A 24,993-nucleotide genomic window follows, 5' to 3' on the forward strand; every position below is an offset into this window, starting at 1 on the left:
CATCACACTACCTAGTTCCAAAACATTTTCATCATCTCAAAAAGAAACCCAGCACACGTTAAACAGATCCTTCTCTTTGTCCACTTGTATCCCCAGCCCCTGGCAACCACCAATCTGCAGTCTGTATATAGGGATTTACCTATCTTAGACACTTTATATAGATTGAATCAATAATATGTGGCCTTTTGTGACAGGCTTCTTTTACTTCACATAATGTTTTCAAGGTTCATCCTCACTGTAATATGGATTGCGGGTGCTTCACTCCTTATATATTTACTTTTAATTAACTATTCATCTTCACATATTCTTTTAAGGGTATATTTATTATCTCTGATTTCCCAGGCTCCAGAATGCACCAAACAATCGGATCACATTTCAGTTTCATTTGCCTCTTGGATACTATCTGTAATGAAGAGAATGACGCTAGGAGGCCCTTGGCACCTGACTCCCCTTTTCTTGGGCACGTATCTTACTCCAGGGAAATGCATGATCTTCTGTACTATTTATACTACAAAGGCTGTTGCAAACTGATTGCAAAAATGGTCCCTCTTTTTATCCACACACCTACAAAATTGCAGCTTCTTCCATCAAGAAGAGAGGTGGGTCTATCTCTCCCCCACCCTTGAATCTGGATTGGCCTTGTGACTTGCTTTAGCCAGAAAATGAAAGAGCTCATAGGGTGGGTAAGAAAGTTAAAAGAGACAGCGTGTGCAATGTACTTAGCACAGGGCCAGGCACATAAGTCATCGTTAAGTGGTAACAATGATCATTCAGAGTACATATAGTATAAACAGCATATAACAGGCATGCTGCTCTCTGTTCCAGGAATTTTGGTTTTCATATGTTTCCCTCGTGTCTTTTCTCCTCTCCCCACTCATCTTCTGGCTGGGTCCAGATGCTATCAGTTGATAGATGGCATAACCAGATAAAGAGCTTACACAAAATACATACGGGTTACAGTTTCCAAGAAAGTAATCAATCCAGCCAACCTTGGGTTCACTACAACTCCAGGTTCACCCTGAAGGTAAAGACATTTACAACATAATCTAGTTGGGCTAGTTTAATCAAAAATATTCTCGTTGGGTAATTTTGAACCTACATTGAAGAAACAGGAAAACAGAAACAATTTATTGAGTGTCACTGTCGAAGTGCTTCACATGCACAGTCTCATTTAATCTTCACAGCAACCCTCTGAACCCCCTGGGACAGACTGTAAATTGTCCCCATTTTACAGATGAGAAAACTGAGGTTTGAAGATATGAATAATTTGCCCAATTTTGTGGAAAGTGGTATAAGAAAGTTAAATAAGAACTGATTCTTGTTCCTCAATCTTTTAATAATAGAATCCCTTTAACCTTCTCTTTCGTTTGTAGACTCCATGTTTCGAGAGTTTTTATTTATCATGTAATAGTATTAGTTTTGAAATGCTAAAATGAATCCTTGACTTAGGAGATCTCAAAGTACTAAAGCTCCTGGTTTGGAACTGTTGAACTAGTCCCAGCTCCTCATTTGCAATTGAAGAAGCAGAAACTCAGAAAGAATCAAGGATTTGCCAAGGCCACACTGCTCCCATGTAAAAGGAAAATCACTACAATTCAGGTCTTCTCATTCCCTGTAACCATTTTATTTTCCATACAAAATTCTGCCTCTAGAACATGCCCTAGCTACAGGGACACTTTGGAACGAAGCCACCAGCAGGAGACAGAATTAAGGCAACAACCATAGAAGAGGTTTACCATGTATTTAAAATCTTCACAGCAGCTGCTCTGTATGTGCCACACCTTTTGGCTAAGTGATTATTTACTCCAAGAGAAGGTTCTGACACCACGTAAAGGGGAAAAAAATTAAGAACTATTTAAAGACAGATGACATTCAAAGTAGTTTTAAAAATACATGTAAAAATGATTCACGTGTTACTGGGATTAAGGATTTCCATAAGGGGATAGAATGCTGTAGCGGGAAGAATGCTGACTTGTGCCACCATTCTTTTAACTTGGAGCTTGTTTTATGAGATGGCATACTATCTTCCAGCCTGGTGTGATAAAGGGGGCAACAGAGAAAGAAAGCTTCACATGATAAATGGAACAGAAGCAGAACTTTATCTCAGTTCTGAGCGGAAGCTCTTAGAACCATTGCTGAACCTACCAGCAATCTTACTTTTCTTCTGCCCCAAGAGCAGCCAATCCCAAGCCACCGTTGCTCCTTTAGCCTACATCCCAGAATGAAGACAGGCTTGGAGTCACCGCTGACCCTCAGCAACTTGTAACCCAAGTGTGAAATATGCCTTATCTGCTGAAAGTCACTGACACTGAGGATTTTTGCCACCAGAACACAACCTGGTGAAAGCTGACAGATGCAAAGCAGTATCTAAAATGACTCCTAAAAATTCAAAGGTGGCTGCTGATCATCCCACAGAACCTGACATCCTGAAAGCCTTTCTGGGCTTCCCACAGGGTCAAGAGAAGCAGAATTGTGCTTAAGGGAAAAGGAATTGGAACGGGCAAAGTAGGCTGTACGAAACTGTGAACAAAGAACACATCGGAGAAGCAGAGAGACAAAGCAACAGCCAACAACAAAAGGGCATAAATAATAAAGGAACTCCATCCATAGCAAAGCAGCACATACAAGCGTGCACCACTAACACCAGGGAGGAGGGAGAAACAGAAAGTAGCAGAGCATCCAGATGCCAAAGAGCTGCCTGAAAGACAGATAAGGACTAGAAAAGAGAGGGACCAAACAGTGGTGAGAGGAACCGTGAAGTTTTAAGAGAAAAAAAAGTTGGACCCCAACTTTGTGTTTGCTCCATCAAGTCCCCTGCTCTAAGGGAAAGTGCAGTAAGGCAGCCCGTCCTCTGGGAAACATTTCCATTTCAACTGGGGGCGGGCACCTCCAGCTTCTGTTGTTGTTCAGTCCCTCAGTCGTGTCCAGCTTTCTGTGACCCCATGGACTGCAGCATGCCAGGCTTCCCTGTCCTTCACCATCTCCCTGAGTTTGCTCAAACTCAAGTCCATTGGTATTGCCATCCAACCATCTAATCCTCTATCACCCACTTCTCCTCCTGCCCTCAATCTTTCCCAGCAATTGGTTCTTTTCCAATGAGCTGGCTCTTCACATCAGGTAGCCAAAGTATTGGAGCTTCAGTTTCAGCATCCATCCTTCCAATGAATATTCAGGATTGACACACACTTTAAAGGGGCCATGAATGGTGCCTTCTGCCTCCAGTGAATCAACGCCCTGGGACCTCACTGCTGAAATTATGGTGGGGAGGAGGGTGGGCTGCTGGCAGCATCAGCATCACCTGAGCTTGTGACAAGAGCAGAATCCCAGGTCCCACCCCAAACTGCAGTGACTCAGAATCTGCACTGTACTACAATTCCAGGATGACTTTCCAACACAGGAAAGCTTAGTAAGTGCTGCCATAATGACCACTCTTCCCAAAGTAAGTGTATTATGCCCCTGATGTATGTTAAACTGGAAACATAGGTTAAGACTCTCAGGTATGCATACAGAAATTTAGCTCCAATGTTCATTAGTTATGCGCCCTTAAACAAGTCACTTGACTTTCCCTGAGCTTCAGTTTCCCCCTCTATAGACTGAGCACCATGATACCTTTCTTAAAGGACTGATGTGAAGGCCAAATGAAATAACATATGTAAGCTGCAGAGTAAATACTGATAGATGTCAGTTCTATTACTTGCTGGCCATAAGGAGGTTTTTCTGAGGGGTGAGTGGTGAGGGTAAGAAGCAGGCGAAAGATGTTTTGAGGAAATGAGGGCAAAGAGAAGGCCAGGCAAGGGAGACTGTTAATGGGAAGATACTAGCTTAACTTGAATACTCTTATCTGGTCCTCCTTGTTCTCTGCCCTCTATCTTCAGAAAAACAGTAGTGTATTCAGAAAGAAGCTGGATGCTAGAAGTCATGGCACACAAGGATTTACTTCAAGCACCTCCTCCCCCACAGGCATGCTAATTATTTAGCAGATGTGCATAATTTAACAACTACACAGCCAAGTCTCTCAGAGTCAGTGATTTCCACTCGCATCCCAACGCTTACAGGAAAATATCAACCCAAGTATATTTCCCTAGCATATATTAAAGCTTCCCAACACAATATCTATAAATAAAGTACTGTACCATATATGACTCATCCTGTTAGAGAATAGATTCCTCCTTTTTAAAAAGTCATATTAGGTTTTTAGTAAAACTGGTGTCCTATAAACCTGAAAATTTCATTAATTACAGAATTTCAAGCCCAGACTAACTTTGAGCTCTATCTCCCTAAATTTCCTTTCAGTTCAGTTTGGGTGTTTCATTTTTTTCACCACTATCAATGAATCAAACTCTTAAGAAAGATACAGGCAACCCAGGCCCTCTATTCAAGGGCTAATGTGCCCTATGCATCTTAATCTTTGTGCATATTAAATTTAGGAACCATGTGGCCTCTGTAATGCAATGGAGATAAGAAATGTTAGTCTGGAGATCTATGTGTTTCTTAGTGCAAGTCTTTTGAAAGAGAAGAATTCAGCTTAAACTACATTAAATTGCACTAAACTAAAATTACTCTATTGGAGAAGGCAATGGCAACCCACTCCAGTACTCTTGCCTGGAAAATCCCATGGACAGAGGAGCCTGGTAGGCTGCAGTCCATGGGGTCACTAGGAGTCGGACACGACTCAGCAACTTCCCTTTCACTTTTCACTTTCATGCATTGGAGAAGGAACTGGCAACCCACTCCAGTGTTCTTGCCTGGAGAATCCCAAGGATAGGGGAGCCTGGTGGGCTGCCGTCTCTGGGGTCACACAGAGTTGGACACGACTGAAGCGACTGAGCAGCCGCAGCAGCAAAATTACTCTATTGCATCAATATGGGGTGCGCTTAAAAATGGAGAAATAGTGTAAGGTGGATGGAGAGAGAGAATTTGACAAAATGACACCTCCTTCATAAGAAGGAAAGAGCTCCTGTTACAGTCAATTAAATTCCCTTCCCCTCATTACAAAGATCTCTCAGCCAAAATTGACATAAGCGATATCCAGGCACCTGGCACCCCACCGCGGTATGAAGGATGCTGTCCACAGGCCCTCCAGAGACCTGCCTCTCAGGTCCCTCTCTTCTGTCACAGGTGACAACCTGGTCTCCAGAGCCTGGGGGGCTCAGCACACTTCCACCAATGACACACCCACGAATCTCATATCTGCAAACTGTTCATCAGAGGCCATCTCACAATACTGCAAAGCTCAGCTGGCTTGCTTTGCTGTGTGCTTCCTGCAACATGACTTCAGTCCGAATGTGTTTCATCATTGGATATTCCCCTCTTAGACATGGGCTCTACGTTTTTACTCAGTCATTTTCTCTTATGGAGATGGAACCAAGCAAGCAAACTCCAACTGAAACCTTTAGACTACCTTTTGAAAGTGTAGACCAGTTTTTGTACCTACTGATAAGATTGGAAGCAAAGGCATGGAACTCAGAAGACACTCTCTACTCAGCTCTGCCACTTAACTGGCTGCATGTCCTTGGGCAAGGCTGGATTTCACCTCTGGCCTTTTTCTTCTCCTCTGTGATGTAGATATAATAACATGTCCTACCAAAGGTTTATCAAATAAGATCACATAGGTGGAGGCAGTTATGAAGTGTAATACTATGGCTTGAATTACCATACCAAGTATAACAGCAACTAGCTTGACTGCTCCATAAGGCTCAGGCTTGTTTTATCTTGTTTTTAATAATTCAGCTGGTGCTGCTAAGTCGCTTCAGTCGTGTCCGACTCTGTGCGACCCCATAGATGGCAGCCCACCAGGCTCCCCCGTCCCTGGGATTCTCCAGGCAAGAACACTGGAGTGGGTTGCCAGTTCCTTCTCCAATGCATGAAAGTGAAAAGTAAAAGGGAAGTCGCTCAGTCGTGTCCGACTCTTCGCGACCCCATGGACTGCAGCCTACCAGGCTCCTCCGTCCATGGGATTTTCCAGGCAAGAGTACTGGAGTGGGGTGCCATTGCCTTCTAATAATTCAGAGAGGAAGTCAAAAGAAAAAGAGAAAGTGGCAGATTCTGCTTTAGTCCCAGGCAACATGTGTAACTGACGCGGCATAGATTGTATTATGATTGTCTTAATTTAACAGCATGGCAGCTTCAGAGTATTTGATCAGACTCATGTTTTTTAAATTAGTGTAGTACTGCACAGTCTCTCAAATTTGTCAAGAGCACAGACCTAGGTGTCAAGAGACCTGAAAATTTTATTTGACTCTTTCACAATGTTCTGTGGAACAATTTAACCTTTCTGAGTCTAAGTCTTAAAATTTGGTGGGTTTCACTCAGAAATCAATTTGGAAAGATTTAGCAAGAAACTTGAGACTGTTTATATCTTTTGCTCCAATAATTACATATTTGAAAAACTGTTTTAAGGACTTAATCCTAAACAGCACAACATGTTTAGGTACAAAGATATTTGTTATAGTATAATTAACAGCAGAAAGAAGACAATCAAAATGTTCAACCACAGTATATTTTTTATAAAAATATATGCTATCATTTAAAATGTTGACTCAGAATGCTATGTTATTACATAGGGAAATATTTAATAAGCTATGTTAAGTAAAATAAAAATCAGGGTACCCAATGTATGAATGTTGTTTAGTTGCTAAGTCATAACTGACTCTTTTATGACCCCGTGGACAGAACGTAATGTCCACATGAGTTTGAGCAAGCTCTGGGAGTTGGTGGTAGACAGGGAGGCCTGGCGTGCTACAGTCCATGGGGTCACAGAGAGTCAGACATGACTGAGCAACTGAACTGAACTGACTGTGGTTTAATCTAATATTCATTTTCAATTTTTACTGTGATCATCGGGAGAACTTTTTTTTCTTTTTAGATTGTAGGCAAATTGAAAACATGGTCTTAGGAAATGTATACAGGTCATATATATAGGTCATATATATAGTCTTGGTCACTCAGCTGGTATCCGACTCTTGGCGACCCCATAGACTGTAGCCCACCAGGCTCCTCTGTCCATGGAATTTCCCAGGCAAGAATACTGGAGTGGGTTGCCGTTTCCTTCTCCAGGGGATCTTTCCAACCCAGGGGTCCAACCTGTGTCTCCTGCATTGGCAGGGGCCGGGGGCGGGGGTTGGGGGGGTACGGTTCTTTACCTTCTTTACCACTGAGCCACTAGGGAAGCCCAAAATGTATTAATATCCTATTTTAATCCACACAGGAAAGAATAAGAAAACTCCTTGCCATAATATTGCCAATAGCCATGCTCCAATGAAAATGAGTCATTTTTAAGCTTTTCCCATTGTTTTCAGTTCATTTTCAGCTTTCCTCTATTTCCCAAATTTGCTTTAATGTTTATAATTTTATAAATAAACAAAGCATAAAACATAATATTAGGAGGTTAAAATAGACAGTCTAAAGTCACCTATTGCAGTGTTAAGGATCTAGCCTTGTATCACAGTCTCAAATGTAAAGGTCTGTGATTAAAATAACCCATAGTGTCAAAGCAAGAAATCACTAATAAAAGTTTACAGCTACAGAATGCTGTTTAAACACACAGAATCTCAATGCCTGTTCCCACAGCACTCCCAGAAGTGACGGGCCAGGGTGTGTCCAGTGTAACACAGCAATCAGGGTGGATGCATATAAATCTTTCTGAGAGCAAAAGTCCAATGAAGAGGCCAGTAGTCAGAAGCATGACTCCATGTTTATGAGATACATCAGAGCAGTCTATGTAAATGCCAGTCTATGAAACCCTGTGTGTGTGTGAACTGATTTTTACAGCGATGTCATGCTTGGTCAGCAGGCTATTTTGACATGGAATAATCCCACAGATGTGAAAAATACATTTCCCCATCATTAGGCTCAGAGTGATATAACAGTATGGAGAGCTAATGAACTTTTCAAAATGTTTTAAAAGCCAGTTCTGGAATGGCATTTTGGTCTGCATCCACCACAGTGAGTTTATGTCTGGATTTTTTGGAGACTGGAAAAAAGAGTGATGGAGCTTCAGGCCAAGGTCCAAGGGTAGGCAGCCAAGTGACAAGCTCATGACGAGTTGCACACCAATGAGGTGGCTTTGCTTTCTGCACGGCTTTATGTCAGATTCACAAAAATTCAGCTATAGGATAAAATTCTCCCTCTGGTTTATCTTTTTCTATGACCTGTTCCCTGGTGGCTCAGACAGAAAAGAATCTACCTGCCAAGCAGGAAACTCGAGTTTGATTCCTGGGTTAGGAAGATCCCCTGGAGAAGGAAATGGCAACCCACTCCAGTATTCTTACCTGGGAAATTCCATGGACAGAGGAGCCTGGTGGGCTACAGTCTATGGGGTTGCCAAGAGTCGGATACCAGCTGAGTGACCAAGACTATATATATGACCTGTATACATTTCCTAAGACCATGTTTTCAATTTGCTACAATCTAAAAAGAAAAAAAAGTTCTCCCGATGATCACAGTAAAAATCGAAAATGAATATTATATTAAACCACAGTCAGTTCAGTTCAGTCGCTCAGTCATGTCTGACTCTCTGTGACCCCATGGACTGTAGCACACCAGGCCTCCCTGTCTACCACCAACTCCCAGAGCTTGCTCAAACTCATGTTCATCAAATCAGTGATACCATCCGACCATCTCATCCTCTGTTGTTCCCTTCTCCTCCTCCCTTCAATCTTTTCCAGCATCAGGGTCTTTTCCAATCAGTCAGTTCTTCACATCAGGTGGCCAAAGTATTGGAGCTTCAGCTTCAGCATCAGTCCTTCCAATGAATATTCAGGACTGATTTCCTTTAGGATTGACTGGTTTGATCTTAAAGCACAAGGATTGGTCAAAATTCTGTTCACCTTTCTTTGAAAAAATCCAGGCCTCCCCAAGTCAATGGCTTTTGGAGTCCATTTATATGGTAGCTGCCGAAGGATGAGAGAATTGTACCTGATATTTCATTTGGGAGATGCTGCATGCAAACCAAACCAGGTTGCTAAGGGCAGAGAAGAGATGAAAGTGTTAACAAAGCAGAGGATGGAGGCCAGAGAGCGACCTGCCCTCAGCCTCCCTGGAGAGGGACTTGGGGACACTGCTGTCCCAGAGAAGCAACTGAGCACGTGTCCTCTCAGACATACCAGTGGCAGGGGCAGCTAATCTCCCCACCTGTCACACACTTCTGTCCTCTCAGGGAAAGGTGCTGGTCTGGCCAGAAACATGGGCCACTTGCTAGAGAAAATGTGTATGAAGAGTGTGAGACAAGCAAAACACTCCTCCATCAGGCTGAGCTTCTTCCCTGGGCCCTTCCTTCTTTTCCATTGTGGAAAGCAAGAAGCAAACATGTACATCTCTCTTTTGCCCCTTCAATTAATAGATAATTTAATGTATTTATTTACGGCTGTGCTGGGTCTTGCTATGCAGGCTCTTCTCTAGTCGCACTGAGCGGGGGCTACTCTCTCTTTGGGGTGCGAAGGCTTCTCATTGTGGTGGTTTCCCTTGTTGCAGAGCACGGGCCCTAGGGCACTGGGGCTTTGGTAGTTGTGGCACATGGGTTCAGTAGTTGCAGCTCCTGGGCTCTAGAGCACTGGCTCAATAGTCATGACGAATGACCTTAGTTGCTGCACAGCACGTGGGATCTGCCTGGATCAAGAATCAAACCTGTGTCTCCTACATTGGCAGGCAGATTCTTTACCACTGAGCCACCAGGGAAGCTCCAACAGATCATTTTTTCACAGCAAAAAAAGACCTAATTGAACTGTTGGGCTTCTTTAAAAATAAGCCACTTATTCTTCTTTATTTTTTTAATTTTTATCGAAGTATAGTTGATTTATAATGTGTTATTTTCAGGTGTACAGCAAAGTGACTCAGTCACATATAAATTTGTTTTCAAATTATTTTCCCATTATTATAAAATATTGCATATAGTTCCCTGTCCTATACAGTAAACCAAAAAAGCCACTTTAATTCTTAAAGTCCTGTTGTTTCCAACTGAAAGAAAGAAATGGGTCCTACAATGGGGAAATCTTTCATTAAAACTTTCCAAATAATAGAAAATCCATCCGCAGGAAGCCCCTCCCTCTCCAGTTGTTCTTAGGGATCTTATTTTACAGGCCCAAGGTCATTGCTGCAATTTCTTTATGGAGCCCAGAACCAGAGTAAAGTTCTTGATTCAGAATGGGAGTGTAGAGTGGGGCTTCTCACATCTCATATGTGCCACGGGCCTATTTATGCTTTCCCACATCAGGCTCACATTTATAGCACCATCATCACTCTCCATCCTGACTCATGATCACTTGCTATAAACCATGACATTTCACATATCTGGCTTCACTTAAGAACGAGCTCAGCCATGCAAGGGACTTTTCCAGACAACTGAAGCTTACCCTCCATGTAACAACTGCTGTTCTATTTTTTTTTTTAACATTAATTATCTGAGTTGGATTTTTTTTATGAAATTGCTTACATACCCCCACCTTCTCTTAAACAGGACACCAAGCTTAAATAATTTTTCTTCCTTGACTATTCAGGGTCATTACTGTGAACTTTCTGCCATTGATGTTATGGCCGCCAGAGTCTGTGCAGGTGTTCAGGACTGCTTACCCTACATCAGATGGAATGCCACCTGCTGAGCATCTGGGCCCACTTCTTGGAAGTCTGTTTGCCTGTTTTGTTTGTGCAGTTCCCTATTGTATGTTACCAGCAATGGCAACCTCTGGCTCCCACTCCTCCCACACCCCACTCAGAGAAACAAATCCTGTCAAAGCCCAGCTTAAATAATGAGGATGACATAAAATCGGTGCCAGCATTTGTGAGTCTGCTGCATTCCCATCATTCTCATGACTTTCAGATATCATCATACCAATCAGCTCAGAAAGACAATTTAGGGGATTTTCCTGTGAGAAAAGAACTAATTCTCAAGGTAGGTTTTTAATACTCAATGGCAGTTGTCTGAAGGAAGGCTGCCTTTGTGTAATTTTCAGTTTTCTGGAAACTTTGAACTCCAGACACATGAATGAGCTCTTACTCTTGCAGATAACTCATCCTGAGCTTTTGGAAAGATTTTCTTCTATGTCTCACCACTTTTCAAACTTTCCTCCCCTCGAATGCTGTTTTTCTTTGCTTTTCTCCTACTTCCTTTCCAATTCCATCCCCACCCTTCTTCTTTCCTTTCTCCCTCTTTTCCTTCACTCCCATGTGTGGGTCCCTAGTACATCCAGTAGTCTTCTGCACCATTGCTAAGCTGGCAGTCTGGAGAGCAGAAGTGAAGCAAATAGCAGAAATCTTAACTCCTAACCTCAGCTTTTCTTGCCAGCTGTGACACCCAGGCTGTGCTCACTCTATCTATACTTACTCACTCAGCCAAATCCAACTTATCTGTCTCCAGCAAGAGAGTGACAATAATGAAGGGGAAAAAGGTACAAATGACCTTATTTACAAATCAGAAATAAATCCATAGATATGGAAAACAAACTTATGGTGACCAAAAGTGAAAGGAGGGGAAAAACAAATAAGGAGTTTGGGATTAACATATACACACCACATAACTTATACGCAGAGTACATCATGAGAAACGCTGGACTGGAAGAAACACAAACTGGAATCAAGATTGCCGGGAGAAATATCAATAACCTCAGATATGCAGATGACACCACCCTTATGGCAGAAAGTGAAGAGGAACTCAAAAGCCTCTTGATGAAAGTGAAAGTGGAGAGTGAAAAAATTGGCTTAAAGCTCAACATTCAGAAAACGAAGATCATGGCATCCGATCCCACCACTTCATGGGAAATAGATGGGGAAACAGTGGAAACAGTGTCAGACTTTATTTTTCTGGGCTCCAAAATCACTACAGATGGTGACTGCAGCCATGAAATTAAAAGACGCTTACTCCTTGGAAGGAAAGTTATGACCAACCTAGACAGCATATTCAAAAGCAGAGACATTACTTTGCCAACAAAGGTTCCTCTAGTCAAGGCTATGGTTTTTCCTGTGGTCATGTATGGATGTGAGAGTTGGACTGTGAAGAAGGCTGAGCGCCGAAGAACTGATGCTTTTGAACTGTGGTGTTGGAGAAGACTCTTGAGAGTTCCTTTGGCTGCAAGGAGATCCAACCAGTCCATTCTGAAAGAGATCGGCCCTGGGATTTCTTTGGAAGGAATGATGCTAAAGCTGAAACTCCAGTACTTTGGCCACCTCATGCGAAGAGTTGACTCATTGGAAAAGACTCTGATGCTGGGAGGGATTGAGGGTGGGAGGAGAAGGGGACGACAGCGGATGAGATGGCTGGATGGCATCACTGACTCGATGGACGTGAGTCTGAGTGAACTCCGGGAATTGGTGATGGACAGGGAGGCCTGGCCTGCTGCTATTCATGGGGTCGCAGAGAGTCAGACACGACTGAGCAACTGATCTGATCTGATCTGATATACAAAATAGATAACCAGTGAGGACCTACTGTATAGCATAGAGAACTATACTCAATAATTGATAACCAATAACAGAAAAGAATCTGAAAAAGAATATATATACACATATCTATGAAATGGAATCGCTATGCTATACACCTGAAACAAACACAACACTAAGTTGTGAATGTCTGTGAATCAACTATACTCCAATTAAAAAGATAATGTGTATGAATATGTTTAATAATGATATGGAAATTATGGTTAATAGTGAGTTTAAAAGAATTCTTTTGACTATATTCAGAACCTGGGATTTGAACTGGAGCTCACATTTAATTGTACATTATTCATAAATGAAATGGTAATGATAAAATTACAGAGGAAAAAGGTTTGGCTCAAAATGCATTTTTGAGAACTTCACTATATTGTTGTTATTGTTGCTCATCACTCAGTCGTATCCGACTCTTTGTGGCCCCATGGACTGCAGCACGCCAGGCTTCCCTGTCCTTCACTATTTCCTGAAGTTTGCTCAGACTCATGGCCATTGAGTCGGTGATGCCATTCAACCATCTCAGGCTCTGTCACCCCCTTCTCCTGTCCTCACTCTTTCTCGGCATCAGGGTCTTTTCCAACTAGTCAGCTCTTCCCATTGGGTGGCCAAAGTATTGGAGCTTCAGCATCGGCATCAGTCCTTCCAATGAATATTCAGGGTTGATTTCTGATTTGATTTTGAGGATTGACTGACTTGATCTCCTTGCTGTCCAAGGGACTCTCAAGAGTCTTCTCTAGCAGCACAGTTTGAAAGCATCAATTCTTTGGCACTCAGCCTTCTTTATGGCCCAACTCTCACATCCATACATGACTGCTGGAAAAGCCATAGCTTTGACTATATGGACCTTTGTCAGCAAAGTGATGTCTCTGCTTTTTAATACTCTGTCTAGGTTTGTCATAGCTTTTCTTCCAAGGAGCAAGTGTCCTTTAATATTATATATAATACTACTAAATCTAAATAAGTTTCTAAATTGAAATAATGTTTGCACATATTTTCATGTATCAGTTCTTAACATAAGAAATCTAAAAAGCAGAAGGAAGCTTACTGTAGGACATTAAAAACTCAGTTGTTTGTTCAAAAAAAATGAGGAATCTGGAAAACCAAAAACTGTACTCACAACTTTGATAGCAACTAAGGGGCAAATTCTAACTTTTTAAAAAATCCATTCTCATTATCAAAAATTCACTAAATACCCACAATATTTCCAGTCACTCTAAAAGCTAGTCACAGGCCCTATCTTCCAAGTAGTTTATTGGTCTTTTATTTTTCTTTCACTTGGGCATACAGTGAAACAGTCTCCCAATTTATTCAACCAAATCATAGATAGTCCCACACCATAACTTTCTCATAGTAGGTTCTCAATAATATTGATTGATTAGTCAATTATCCAAGGATATTTTAATATAAAATAATCAAAAACAGAGAAATGAACCTCTCTTGGGTCAAAGTTAACTCACTACCCAACACTCCCATAAACCTGCCAAGTTGCTTGCATTTTATTTAAAGAAAATGAAATGTTTCAGGATATTGGTGGGAAGACACAGATGTGGGAGTGGGTCCTGGAATGGTAGTCAGATGACCTGGGAGCAAACACTGGCTCTGTTCTCTACTGACTTGAAAACTTGGGCAAACTTCTTGCCCACCTGAACCTCAGTTTCCTCAACTGCAAAAGGAAATAATAGCTACCTCACAAGGCTGTTTTGAGTATTAAGCAGAAAAATATATTTCTTAGGGATAAGACAGATAGTCAACAAATTTCAGTCAAATTAAAATCATCCCTGTTTCTATAAAATGTAAATAGGGCTTCCTGGCTCTCCTATTCACCGTGATCATTTTCGTGTTTTTATTACTGTGGGTGAAAGAGATATTCTTGTCTTAGTACATACACACCTGCAACAGTCTTAATGTCATTTGACTGATGAGGCCAGTCTGGAAGGCCTTCAACTTTCCTATCAAGGACTGAAAAATCTTCCCTGCTAGTCTCATGACATTAGTGCTGGCCCAGAAGCAGCAGAACAAGCTGGGCCAGCTTGGTGAAATGGCTGGGATTGGGGGTCTAATTTTTCCCCTTTGGACCACATAGTGGAAGATCTAAGGCTCCAGTAGTTCCACTCTGTCTACTGATGCCCAGTGTGGTTTTGCAGAGTGCCCATACCCTTCCTTGCCTCTCTCCAATCCATCCATGCTTTAATCCACCAATTCTTACGGATTCCAAGCAATTAGCATAAAAACTAGGCTCATTATTTTACAGTAACATTTTGTACAAAGTGTGTACCACATAAAATCACTGTATGGCACTCCTCGACCTTAACATTTCTCATCTCCTTCTAGTAAACCAACCCGAATTCCCATATACTATGGCCAGCCCTTCTCCAGATTCAGGTCTCTAAAAGTCTGCATCTGCTTATCCATTTATTCATTTTTTGGCCACTATAGTGTCTTATGAGTTCTGCAAGGCTTTTATCTTATGGTTCCATTCATTCTAAAAACACTTCCACCTTTTTGTGCTTAGCACAGTCATGGCTCAGGGCTTCCCTGGTGGCTCAGTGGTAAAGAATCTGCCTGCCAATGCAAGAGACACAGGAGACAAGGGTTTGATCCTTGGGTCGGGAAGATCCCCTGAAGTAAGAAATGACAACCCACTCCAATATTCTTGCCTGGAAAATTCCATGGACAGAAGAGCCTCATGGGCTACAGTCCATGAGGTCTCAAAGACTGGGACACATGCAGTCATGACTCGTGGCCCCAAGAAGCCCCTGAAGGCTGGAGCAGCTCCAAAGCATCCAATGCTGAGTAAACTGACCAGGGCATTTGCTCCTCATCCATCAACTGGTCCCCACGAGCTGAGAGGGTACCTTCCCCTCATCTTTTACTAAGGAACAGATTAAGTATTTGCTGACAGGAAATGAAGTAAAGAAGATCTGCATGCAATGGCTCATTAAGACTGATGGCAAGGTCCAAATTGATACAGCCCACCTGCTGGCTTTAAGGGTGTCACCAGCACTGGCAAGAAAGGGGAAAACTTCTGTCTGATTTGCAACACAAGGGTGGCTTTGTTGTTCACTGAATTATACCTGAGGAGCCAGGTACAATTTGTGCAAAGTAAGAAAGATCTTTGTAGCACCAAAAATCCCTCATCTGGTGACCCATGATGCTTGTATCATCCACTATCCTGATTCCCTTCCAAAATGAATGACTCCACTGAGATTGATTTCAAATCTGGCAAGATGACTGATTTCAACAAGTTTGATACTGGTAACCTGTATATGGTGACCAGAGTCACTACCGTGGGAAGAACTGAACAATCTTCTGCTGCGATCACCAACAGAAAGAGACAACCTAGTCCTCTTGGTGTGGTTCATGTGAAAGACACCAACAGCAGCATCATTGCCTCCCCATTCTCCAACATTTTTGTTATTGCAAAGGCCACAAACCATGGATTTCTTTTCTGAGAAAAAAGTATCTGTCTAACCATTGCTGAACACAGAGACAAGAGATTGGCAGCTAAAGAGAGCAGTGCGTCAAATGATCTCTAGGAAATATGATTGGAAAGGTCTTTGGGCTTAACTGGGCTTCCAAGGTGGTGGTATTGGTAAAGAATCCATCTGCCAATACAGGAGATGTAAGAGACATGGATTCAGTCCCTGGGTCAGGAAGATCCCCTAGAGGAGGGCATGGCAACCCTCTCCAGTATTCTTGCCTGGAGAATCCCATGGACAGAGGAGCCTGGTGGGCTACAGTCCACAGGGTGGCAAAGAGTTGGACACAACTGAAGCAACTTAGCCCTCACGTAGGGCTTAATTAAAGATAATGAGGAATGATTAATTGCCCAAAAAAAGCTTCTCAGAAACAAACAAAGGCCATTTACTGAGCTTCAGGCACTGCACCAGGTTCTGGAGTACAGGTCTCTGGAACAAATCCATACAGAGACCTTGGTCCCTACTCTCATTAATCAAACACACATGCCCAATAGAGATATAATAACAAGCTACGATAAATGATCTAAAAACATCACCCAAAACCTTGACTTAGACTCATGAACTGGGAGGTTGGGTGGAAAGGGGTCATTCAGCAAAGTTTTCCCTTCATCTTCCCCTGATCTGAAGAAGAGTTAGGGGTTATTTAAACCAGGAGAAGGAGCCAGCAGAAGCTGGGCAGCAGATGAGTCAGATCCTAGGGTCAGGGTAAGAGAGTTGTCTATTCTCCTAAGAGCAATGGGAAGTGATAAGAAGGATTTAAGGGAGTGATGTGACAGAAATAAAAGACACTTTCACATTGGCTGGCAGCAATGGGAAGGAGAGCGGTCTGCAGGGGATCAATTGGCTAGCTGGCCATTGGAATCATCTGGATGTCTGAGATACTGTGGGTGGGGAAGGGATAGAGGAAAAGGAAGATCCCAGTTGGAGAAACCAGACAAATACTAATGACATTCACTGAGACAAGGAACTGCAGGAAAGGACACCTTGGGGGCAAAGGGACAAAAGTAGCCATTGTTTCAAGCTCTGTGCCGAGGGCTGTAGGTACATTATTTTGGCTTTCTGATAAGGCTGCAAAGCTGGTATCATTATCTCATTTTTCAGATTAAAAACCCAAGGCTGTAATATCAGCTTAATTTTTCTGACCCAACCTTTGTGGATCTAATTTTTCAGGGCGATCTAGTGCCCAATTAGCCTCCCAAGAGCTCTTAAGAAGAAAGATGACTTTTCCTTAGAAACCAAAGCCCAAGGCCACAGAGCTCAGATAGAAATGGATTTGGAACGTTGCCAGAGACTTTGAGTAGGTTACTCTGGGACCCGTGGCAGGGTGGCCATGTGTGATTGTGCATAATTACAATGTGCACAAATGTAATATTGTAATAATACAATTACAATCATAATGCAATGTGTGATTGCATATTGCACAAACCCAGAGGACACCAGTCATATCAAAGTTCCTGTGAATTCTGCCTCCTGAATACATCAGCCCTGCCCCTCCCCAGTTTCTTTTCAAAGAAAGACTCCAAGCTCCATGACTCTAGGGTTCAAAAAGAATCAGTGACCAAGGCAACACCATGCACTTGACCTCTCTGGTCCCAGAGCTTCTTTCCTCTTTTGCAGCCTTCACTCAGACCCAGGTGTTTACCCCTCACCCTTTTCTCTGCTCATCTAGGACCCTAAGGAGAAGTAGATGTAAAGGAAGAGTGACCCATCCATCATCGACCACTATTGCTTACAAGAGCTCCCCAGGGGGATATGCCAAATCTAAAACATTGCTAATATCTGCCCAAATTAATGCTACAGAGAAACAAACAAGTTATACAAAAGCTGTCGCTTTTTTAGCTAGTTATAAAATATTCCCCAAATTCCTGATTAAAGAGTGTCCTTGCTCACCTGATTGCACCTTCTCAGACCCGAGGTGCTGTCTGAACAGCAGTCACCAATTCTTTATCTTTGAGAAGACCAATCTACTCTGAGATTTACCCGGAAAAAGTCTCATTCTCTGGCCCCGGGGCCAGAACAAACCACAGCTCTCCAATTTGAAAGTTCAGGCAGTGAGAAATGGAGCTGACTCTAGGACTAAGGCAATCAAGGGCTCTTTTCTCATCAGCCCCTAAGGCGGTGACACCACATTCACAAAAGTGTTTTGGATTCCTGAGTTTCAGGCTTGGGAATGCTCTGACAGGAGGCACAGTCTCAAGTGCGCCAGCCCAGGCTTATGATGGGGAGGGAGCTGATCCTGCAGTCTGTGATCAGAATGAGCTCAGCTTTCCAAATGAAACTGCTCTACCAGCATCTCCATCCTTCTTAGTCCTTACCACCATGGCCCTTTAAAAGGCATGGAACATTCATTTTAAAGATGCTTTTTATTGATACATATGACCTTGTTTCTATAAAGGAAGTCAGGAAGGATATATTTCTCAATTTCCAATCAAGATGATTCCTCTGCAGACACACTGCAGTGTTTTTCTTTTTTTGAAACCTCATCTCCTCTATCAACTCTGATGTGGTTGGTCCTTTGGAGTTCTGAATGTGCTTTCTTGTCCCTATGCCACACAGCAGAGTGTCAGTTGACATTTAGGGTCACCCAGGATTTTTCGACTACAGAAGTCCACATATGGACCAGTTTCCACTGCAGAAATGAGCCTTTCACCTGCAGCCGGCACTGCTCGAGGGCAGATGCATTCCCCAGACTCTGGCGGTGACAGTGACCCTCTCCCCACAGCATTTCTGGGATACTGATGTGCCCTGTATCCTTCTGCTTGCAGCTGACACTTCCCCCAATGCTGGCTCATGACCCAGCTCTAGGGCACGAGGGCTGCAGCTACACCCAGCCCTGAGCACCCCTTGACTTGTATCAGCTGGTGTGGTCTGGCAGTGGGAGAGGCTCAGCGGCCAGGCTGCCCCGGGTAGAGACCCTGGCTTCCTGCCAGTCAGAATTCCAGGGGTCTCATTCCTCATTTAGCTCCTCTTTTTCTCCAAAGTTCATGGGAACTTGGACCATTAACTGACATCATAAGGCTGTCTTGGCCTGAACACTTTTTTGAGCTAACCACTATGACATTGGAGGACATTTGCCAAATCACAGGGTAGGGCTCAAAGCCCTCATTCCCTCCCCATCTTCAATTTCTCTTACCACAGAAAGAGTCTAAGAATGACTAAGATACCACTACAGAAATGGTATAACTGAAAATGGAAAGTGCAGCTAAAATGTAAAGATAGATCTGGAACTATGGAATTTGATCTCTGTCCCTATTTCAGCTCAGAATGGGCAGGTGGAAAAGTCAAGAGGGCACTGGCAGGAGAAAAAGAAAATGTGTTTTTGCTCTTATTTCTAGTTCGAGCAGTGAGTATCCAGATCAGAAACATAGCTGCAGGATCAAATAATGACTTTTTCAAAATAAGGGTTACCTAAGGCAATGGCACCCCACTCCAGTACTCTTGCCTGGAAAATCCCATGGACGGAGGAGCCTGGTAGGCTGCAGTCCATGGGGTCGCGAAGAGTCGGACACGACTGAGCGACTTCACTTTCACTTTTCACTTTCATGTATTAGAGAAGGAACTGGCAACCTAGTCCAGTGTTCTTGCCTGGAGAATCCCAGGGACGGGGGAGCCTGGTGGGCTGCCGTCTATGGGGTCGCATAGAGTTGGACATGACTGAAGCGACTTAGCAGCAGCATGATGGACAGGGAGGCCTGGCGTGCTTCGATTCATGGGGTCGCAAAGAGTCGGACACGACTGAGTGACTGAACTGAACTGATGTGTGGTTATCCCTCAGAAATGACTTGTTCAGGCTGATCTGCGATGGCCGAAACTTAGAAAGGAATAAACCACAGCGACTGAAGGATCACTTTGAAAAATAATTCTCTGCAAAACAATCATCTTTTGCTTTGCAAAACAATTCTCAATAGACTGGGAAAAAATTCTAAATGGTCAGTAAAAACAGGAAGATATATTCATCCTCCTGTATAATAAAATAAATACTGGTTTTAAAAAAGAAAAAGAAACATAGCTGAGTTCTCCTAAGGGGAAGGGAACCCAGGTAACAAGCATCATCCTTTGATTTCCATCCCTACTGCCTTGGGGGGTCTTGCTCTCCTGGTGCTAATTCTAGTGTCTTGATTGTTTTAAAAATAACTGAGTCAGTTCCCTAGTTGCCAAGAAGGCACCACTTCTAGAGACTGTGCTTGGAAGGAGTGACTATTTCCCTTGCTGTCCTCCGCCTTCAGCTAAGGTGTTTTACAGAGAAACTGCAGGTACCCAAGCCAGTTCTTACCAGGCAGGAGGCAGGCCCCCTTGAGAAGCATTTGAGCTTCAGAAGAGAGTGATCTCTCTTAGGCCATACTTGAGGTTTACTTTTGTCATTTCTCATAAATACCTCATATTCTCACGAATGAAGGTGAAGTATCAGAAGGGTAAATTTAAGGAAAAGTCGGATGGGATTAAGTAACTGAATCTGCCTCAGTTTGAGGACTAGCAGAACTGAGGTGAAAAAAGAATTAGGAGACCACTCTCCCAATTTCAATAGAAATAAGCTTCAAGCTACCTGATTAAAAATGAAAAACCTTCCTTCTACTTCAAAGATTTCTGCTCCACCCAAGGGCCTGGCCTAGAACAGCAGAGCTTCTCTCCTCACAATGACAGATGAATAATAAATGCTCCTAGTCAGAAGAAAGGGCATACAAACAATTTCTCCAAAGTTTTGGTTATTGGAGATTTTATCTACGGCTAACAGTAATTCCATTTTACAATTTAAAATTTCTTTGGTCTTTGAAACTAGCTAGCTCCAGTGATGAAGAGGTTATGTTAATGCAACACAACAAGACCCTACAGGGCCTGCCTGGAGCAGACTCCTCCCCTCCCGCGTTCTCCATCTGCCTCTGCAGGAAAAACTTTAACCTCCTCGGCCTTCCTTGAGCTCCAAAGAATAAATTTGATCAGGGAAGTGAAAAAAATGCAGAAAGAAAGAAAAACAAGACAATCATAAGAATTTAGCCATTAAAAAAAGTCAAGGACTTCTTAAGAGTTATAGATAATATTCTGAGCTATATCCTTTGAGCTCTTTTTCAGACACTGAAACCCCCATCAGGTAGAAGTTAACTATATGCTGCCCACAAGCACATAGGTCCCAGAGTGGTTGGAACCAGAGAAGGTCTGAAACTGGTGAGGTCCCAATTACCTCATCACCAACCAATCAGAAGAATGCTCATGAGTTGATCGTGTACCCTACAATGCCCCTGTCCCTCACCATGACTTTTAAAACCTTTCCCTAAAAGTTATTGGGGAGTTCAGGCCTTTTGAGTACTAAATACTGGACTCCTTGTTTGGAACCTGAAATAAACATTGCATTTGTTTTTTTTTTTTAATTATTATTATTATTATTATTTTTTACTTTACAATATTGTATTGGTTTTGCCATACATCAACATGGATCCGCCACTGGTGTACACGTGTTCCCCATCCTGAACCCCCCTCCCACCTCCTTCCCCATACCATCCCTCTGGGTCATCCCAGTGCACCAGCCCCAAGCTTCCTGTATCCTGCATCGAACCTGGACTGGTGATTCACTTCTTATATGATATTATACATGTTTATTCCCTTTCAAAGTCTTAATGTTACCAAACCAAACTTGGGTTGGCTTCCCTGTACTCAGTAAAGCCAATCTACTGACACTGGGTTATGGTACAAGAAAATGCAGTTCTATTTCCAGGGAAGCCAACCCAAGTTTGGTTTGGTAACATTAAGACTTTAAAAGGGAATTGGTTATTTCAAATCATTAAAAGATATATATCATATGTACAGAATATCAAAGAAAGAAGTCAAATAGGTAGGAAATAATCCCTGCCCATTAGACATTTTTTTAGGTTTCATAGAGAGAAATCTATATCAACTTCTGATGGAAAATGGCTTAAAGATAACACCAAATTCAATCTAGTTCTGGTCTAATAAAGTCTAGGTGAGAACCAGCATGATAATTTTCTTCTTCCTAAAGTGTTTCCCAAAGGATTAACCTAATTTTTTAAAACCCTACAATTCTGTTGTGAATAAACCTCTCACAAATGAATGCCATAATTACTGACTTAATTTTTTTCTCCTAAACAAAGAGTGAATATATATATACATATATATCTCCTCTAAAGTAAAAGGTTTACCTACTACTATAGTTGAATGTTGTATATTAAGTAAAACTTTGATTTATCTAGAAAATATAATTTGTGGGGGGAAATGTGACACTAAAAGTGACCAAACCACCTTTACTGTGGCGAAAGATGAAAGATTACTTGTGATCGCTAACAAAAAACCTATTACAAGAAAAAAGATAAAATTAGCAGTAATTAGTCTTCCAGCTAAAGCAGGAAACTGGGAATAGTATTACAAACAATCACTTCTTTTTCCTGTCATCTTTTTTTTAATGATGAAGAGCAACTGTTCCTCTAATGAAAGGACTCAGTAAATAAACTTAAGCATGACTTTAACCTAATTAATCTGAAACAGGGAATTTTTCACCTCAGCAATTGCTCTTCGGAAATGAGACAAACCGCTTGCTCACATCAGACCCCACAATCTAAATGTTTATTATTAAAATAAATGTTACAGGAGTGGAACACAGGTGCAGTTTACAACTGCGTGATGATTGAGCAACATTTTTTTATCCATGGAAAAAATGAGTAAGTTGCCAAAATTGATCTTTTTTGATCATTTCTCACTTAATGTTAGAAAAAGAACAAAGAGCATAGTTATACTATCAGAAATGCAAAAAAAGAAAAAAAGAAATGCAAGTATTTCAGTTTTTTCCTTCATGTGCTCAAGTAAACCCACAAGAGGGTCAGCAGTAAACACAGAAACAATCACAAACCTCCTCTATTCTGAAATCCCCACAGATTATCAGTCTCTGGGAGGCTTAAGGTAGAAAACAAAGTATTTATATTAGCATCAGTCAACTTTAAAGGTCTCTTAAAGGATACTTACAGTTAAATCTCTGTAAGAATCAACTTTAATAGTCTTTTAAAGGGTACTTACAGTTAAATCTCTGTAAGAATCACACATTCATCTTCACTCCCTTTGTTGTGCAAGGGTAAATGAGTTACAGGAAAAAAAAAAAAAAAACCCTGCAAATACTGTGCCTTGTGATTAAGACGTCATCTTAATGCAGACTTTGTATTTTGGCTTTTATGAAGGTTTAAAGGTTAAGGGCAACATAAATTATGCAATTCCTCCTATGCCAAGCCTATAAAAGGTGCTTTCAGTGTTCATTAAAGGTATTGCTTCCAAATGGGCAAAAGCTTTTTTGTTAAGTGCCAAAAGAGAAACATTTCCATTATGCTCATTACTGCAATGCTGGAGAGCCAAAACAATTTGGAATCAGGAAACTGCTAGAATCTGTTGTTCCAGAATGTATAGCAACTGTCAGTATACACAGTGAGAAACTACCCTTCACTGTTTGGACAGCAGTACAGTAAAACAGAGTCAGCCAACACGCTGGTCTGCTTCCAGGAGAAAGATAATCTGGAAAACCCCAAAGCAACAGCAACAGTTGAGGTTTTCCCCTTCTGCTTCTGCCACAAGAGACAGATAGGGCCCAGAGAGACTCGATCCAGGAAGGAGCAAGCCCCATGTAAGGGATGCTCGGGTAAACTGCTATTCTCACACATTCCTCTAGGTCGGCATTACCACTTCCTCATTTAGGTTTTGTCATCCCCTTCAGCTAAAGTACAGCTTCCCTTTACACTTAAGCGTACTGCATCTGCAGAAGTCTGGGCTCTTTTATCGCAAGGACCACCACATCCATTTATCCTCTAGCCTTCTGGGGCAAACTGTTGATTTGACTGGATCTGCGTCTCTCCAACTACAAGCCAAAGAGATCAGAGCTGGACACACAGCGCCCAGCTTCGACCAGGTCACCACCACCCCACCCGGCGCTTTGCCTCTGGGGGCGGATTATGGAGACAGACTGCCTGGTGTAAGCCCCCAGAGCCGCAGAGATTCTTTCCAGAGGACAGCCCGCACTCCCTGACAACTAAGTGGCAAAGTTGTTTCTTCCTCCTCTGCTGTAATGCCCACCCATCAACACGCGCGCGCGCGAACCAACGCACACAGCTTTGCGCCCTCAACTTACCAATTTAGACTTGGCGCGCTGCAAAAATTCTTCCATGTCGTTGAGAAAGGTTATGGACCGGAGATACCCGGAGGGCGCAGAGGACTATCTGCTCCCGGGCGAGAGGAGCCGGGTCCCCGGAAAGTGGCCGCCTGGGACGCAGCGACCAGCTGCTCCCTCCTACCGCTCGGAGGCGGCTGAGGTTGTGGCTGAGATCTCGGCTGTCGCCTCCCAGGGCTCCCCACCCCACCCCGAGCCCCGCCGCCCGCTCGGAGCGTCCGACTCTCCCCTAATAAGGAAAGTGGGTGTGACGCCCGGGAGCCCCAGGGCGCTCCTGGCACGCTGGCTGGCACGCGCCTGTGGGGCCGGAGCTCCGGGGCTGGGGCGCGGGGGCGGGAGTGTTGGCGGATGGCGAGGGGCTCCTCCGCCAATCGCAGGGCCCCGCTGCGGCCTCCTGACGTGGCGCGCCGAAAGATGCTGCAACCATGGACAGCGCCCAGAAGTGCGAGCCAAGTGCAAGGGGCTGCTGCAGAGGGAGGTTCTGCCGCAGGCACCGCCGCTGTCAGCCAGGGGAGGTGGAAAGAGGGAAGAGCGGCCCCCAGAGACCTCCCCTCCTCGGCCAGCGCCTTCCTGGCTTGCTGGCAAGTTACAGAGAGCTCCAATGGTCACTTAATGAGCCGGCTCTGCTGGCCTGGCCAGGGGACACACTCAGCTAGATTGTGGGGTGGAGGGGGTTACTGCTCAGCTAAAAGCAGTACGACCTTGATGGAAAATAATAGGAAGAGCAGGCTAGGAGATTGTGGTAGGTTGCATCTTTCCTCCTTGCTCTCAAAACATACCTGCCCAGCAACAGACCTCTGCAGTTCACCCTAATTGGGTACCCTTATGTTGGCCCTGGGGCTATGGATACATACATCCTTCTGCAGTCGCAGTCCCCATCCACTCTGACATGTGTGCTCAGCAACAGTGAGGGAGACCGAACCTCCTTCCTGCATAAGGGTC

At 43.2% G+C, this 24,993-nt stretch overlaps 1 protein-coding gene and 1 pseudogene across 1 annotated transcript in view; one reads left to right on the forward strand and one right to left on the reverse strand.

The window, feature by feature from the left end:
* Positions 1-24,198, reverse strand: part of PRUNE2 (prune homolog 2 with BCH domain) — a 290,504-nt gene extending 266,306 nt beyond the window's left edge. The window contains 1 exon segment of the mRNA XM_059889462.1: positions 24,013-24,198. Within this exon segment, the coding sequence (XP_059745445.1) occupies positions 24,013-24,048 (36 nt within the window). The 5' untranslated portion in view covers positions 24,049-24,198.
* LOC100848546 (small ribosomal subunit protein eS4-like) lies at positions 14,985-15,872 on the forward strand (annotated as a pseudogene).
* Positions 24,199-24,993: the final 795 nt, after the last annotated feature.

Source organism: Bos taurus, chromosome 8, assembly GCF_002263795.3.
Source record: "Bos taurus isolate L1 Dominette 01449 registration number 42190680 breed Hereford chromosome 8, ARS-UCD2.0, whole genome shotgun sequence".
NCBI lineage: Eukaryota > Metazoa > Chordata > Mammalia > Artiodactyla > Bovidae > Bos > Bos taurus.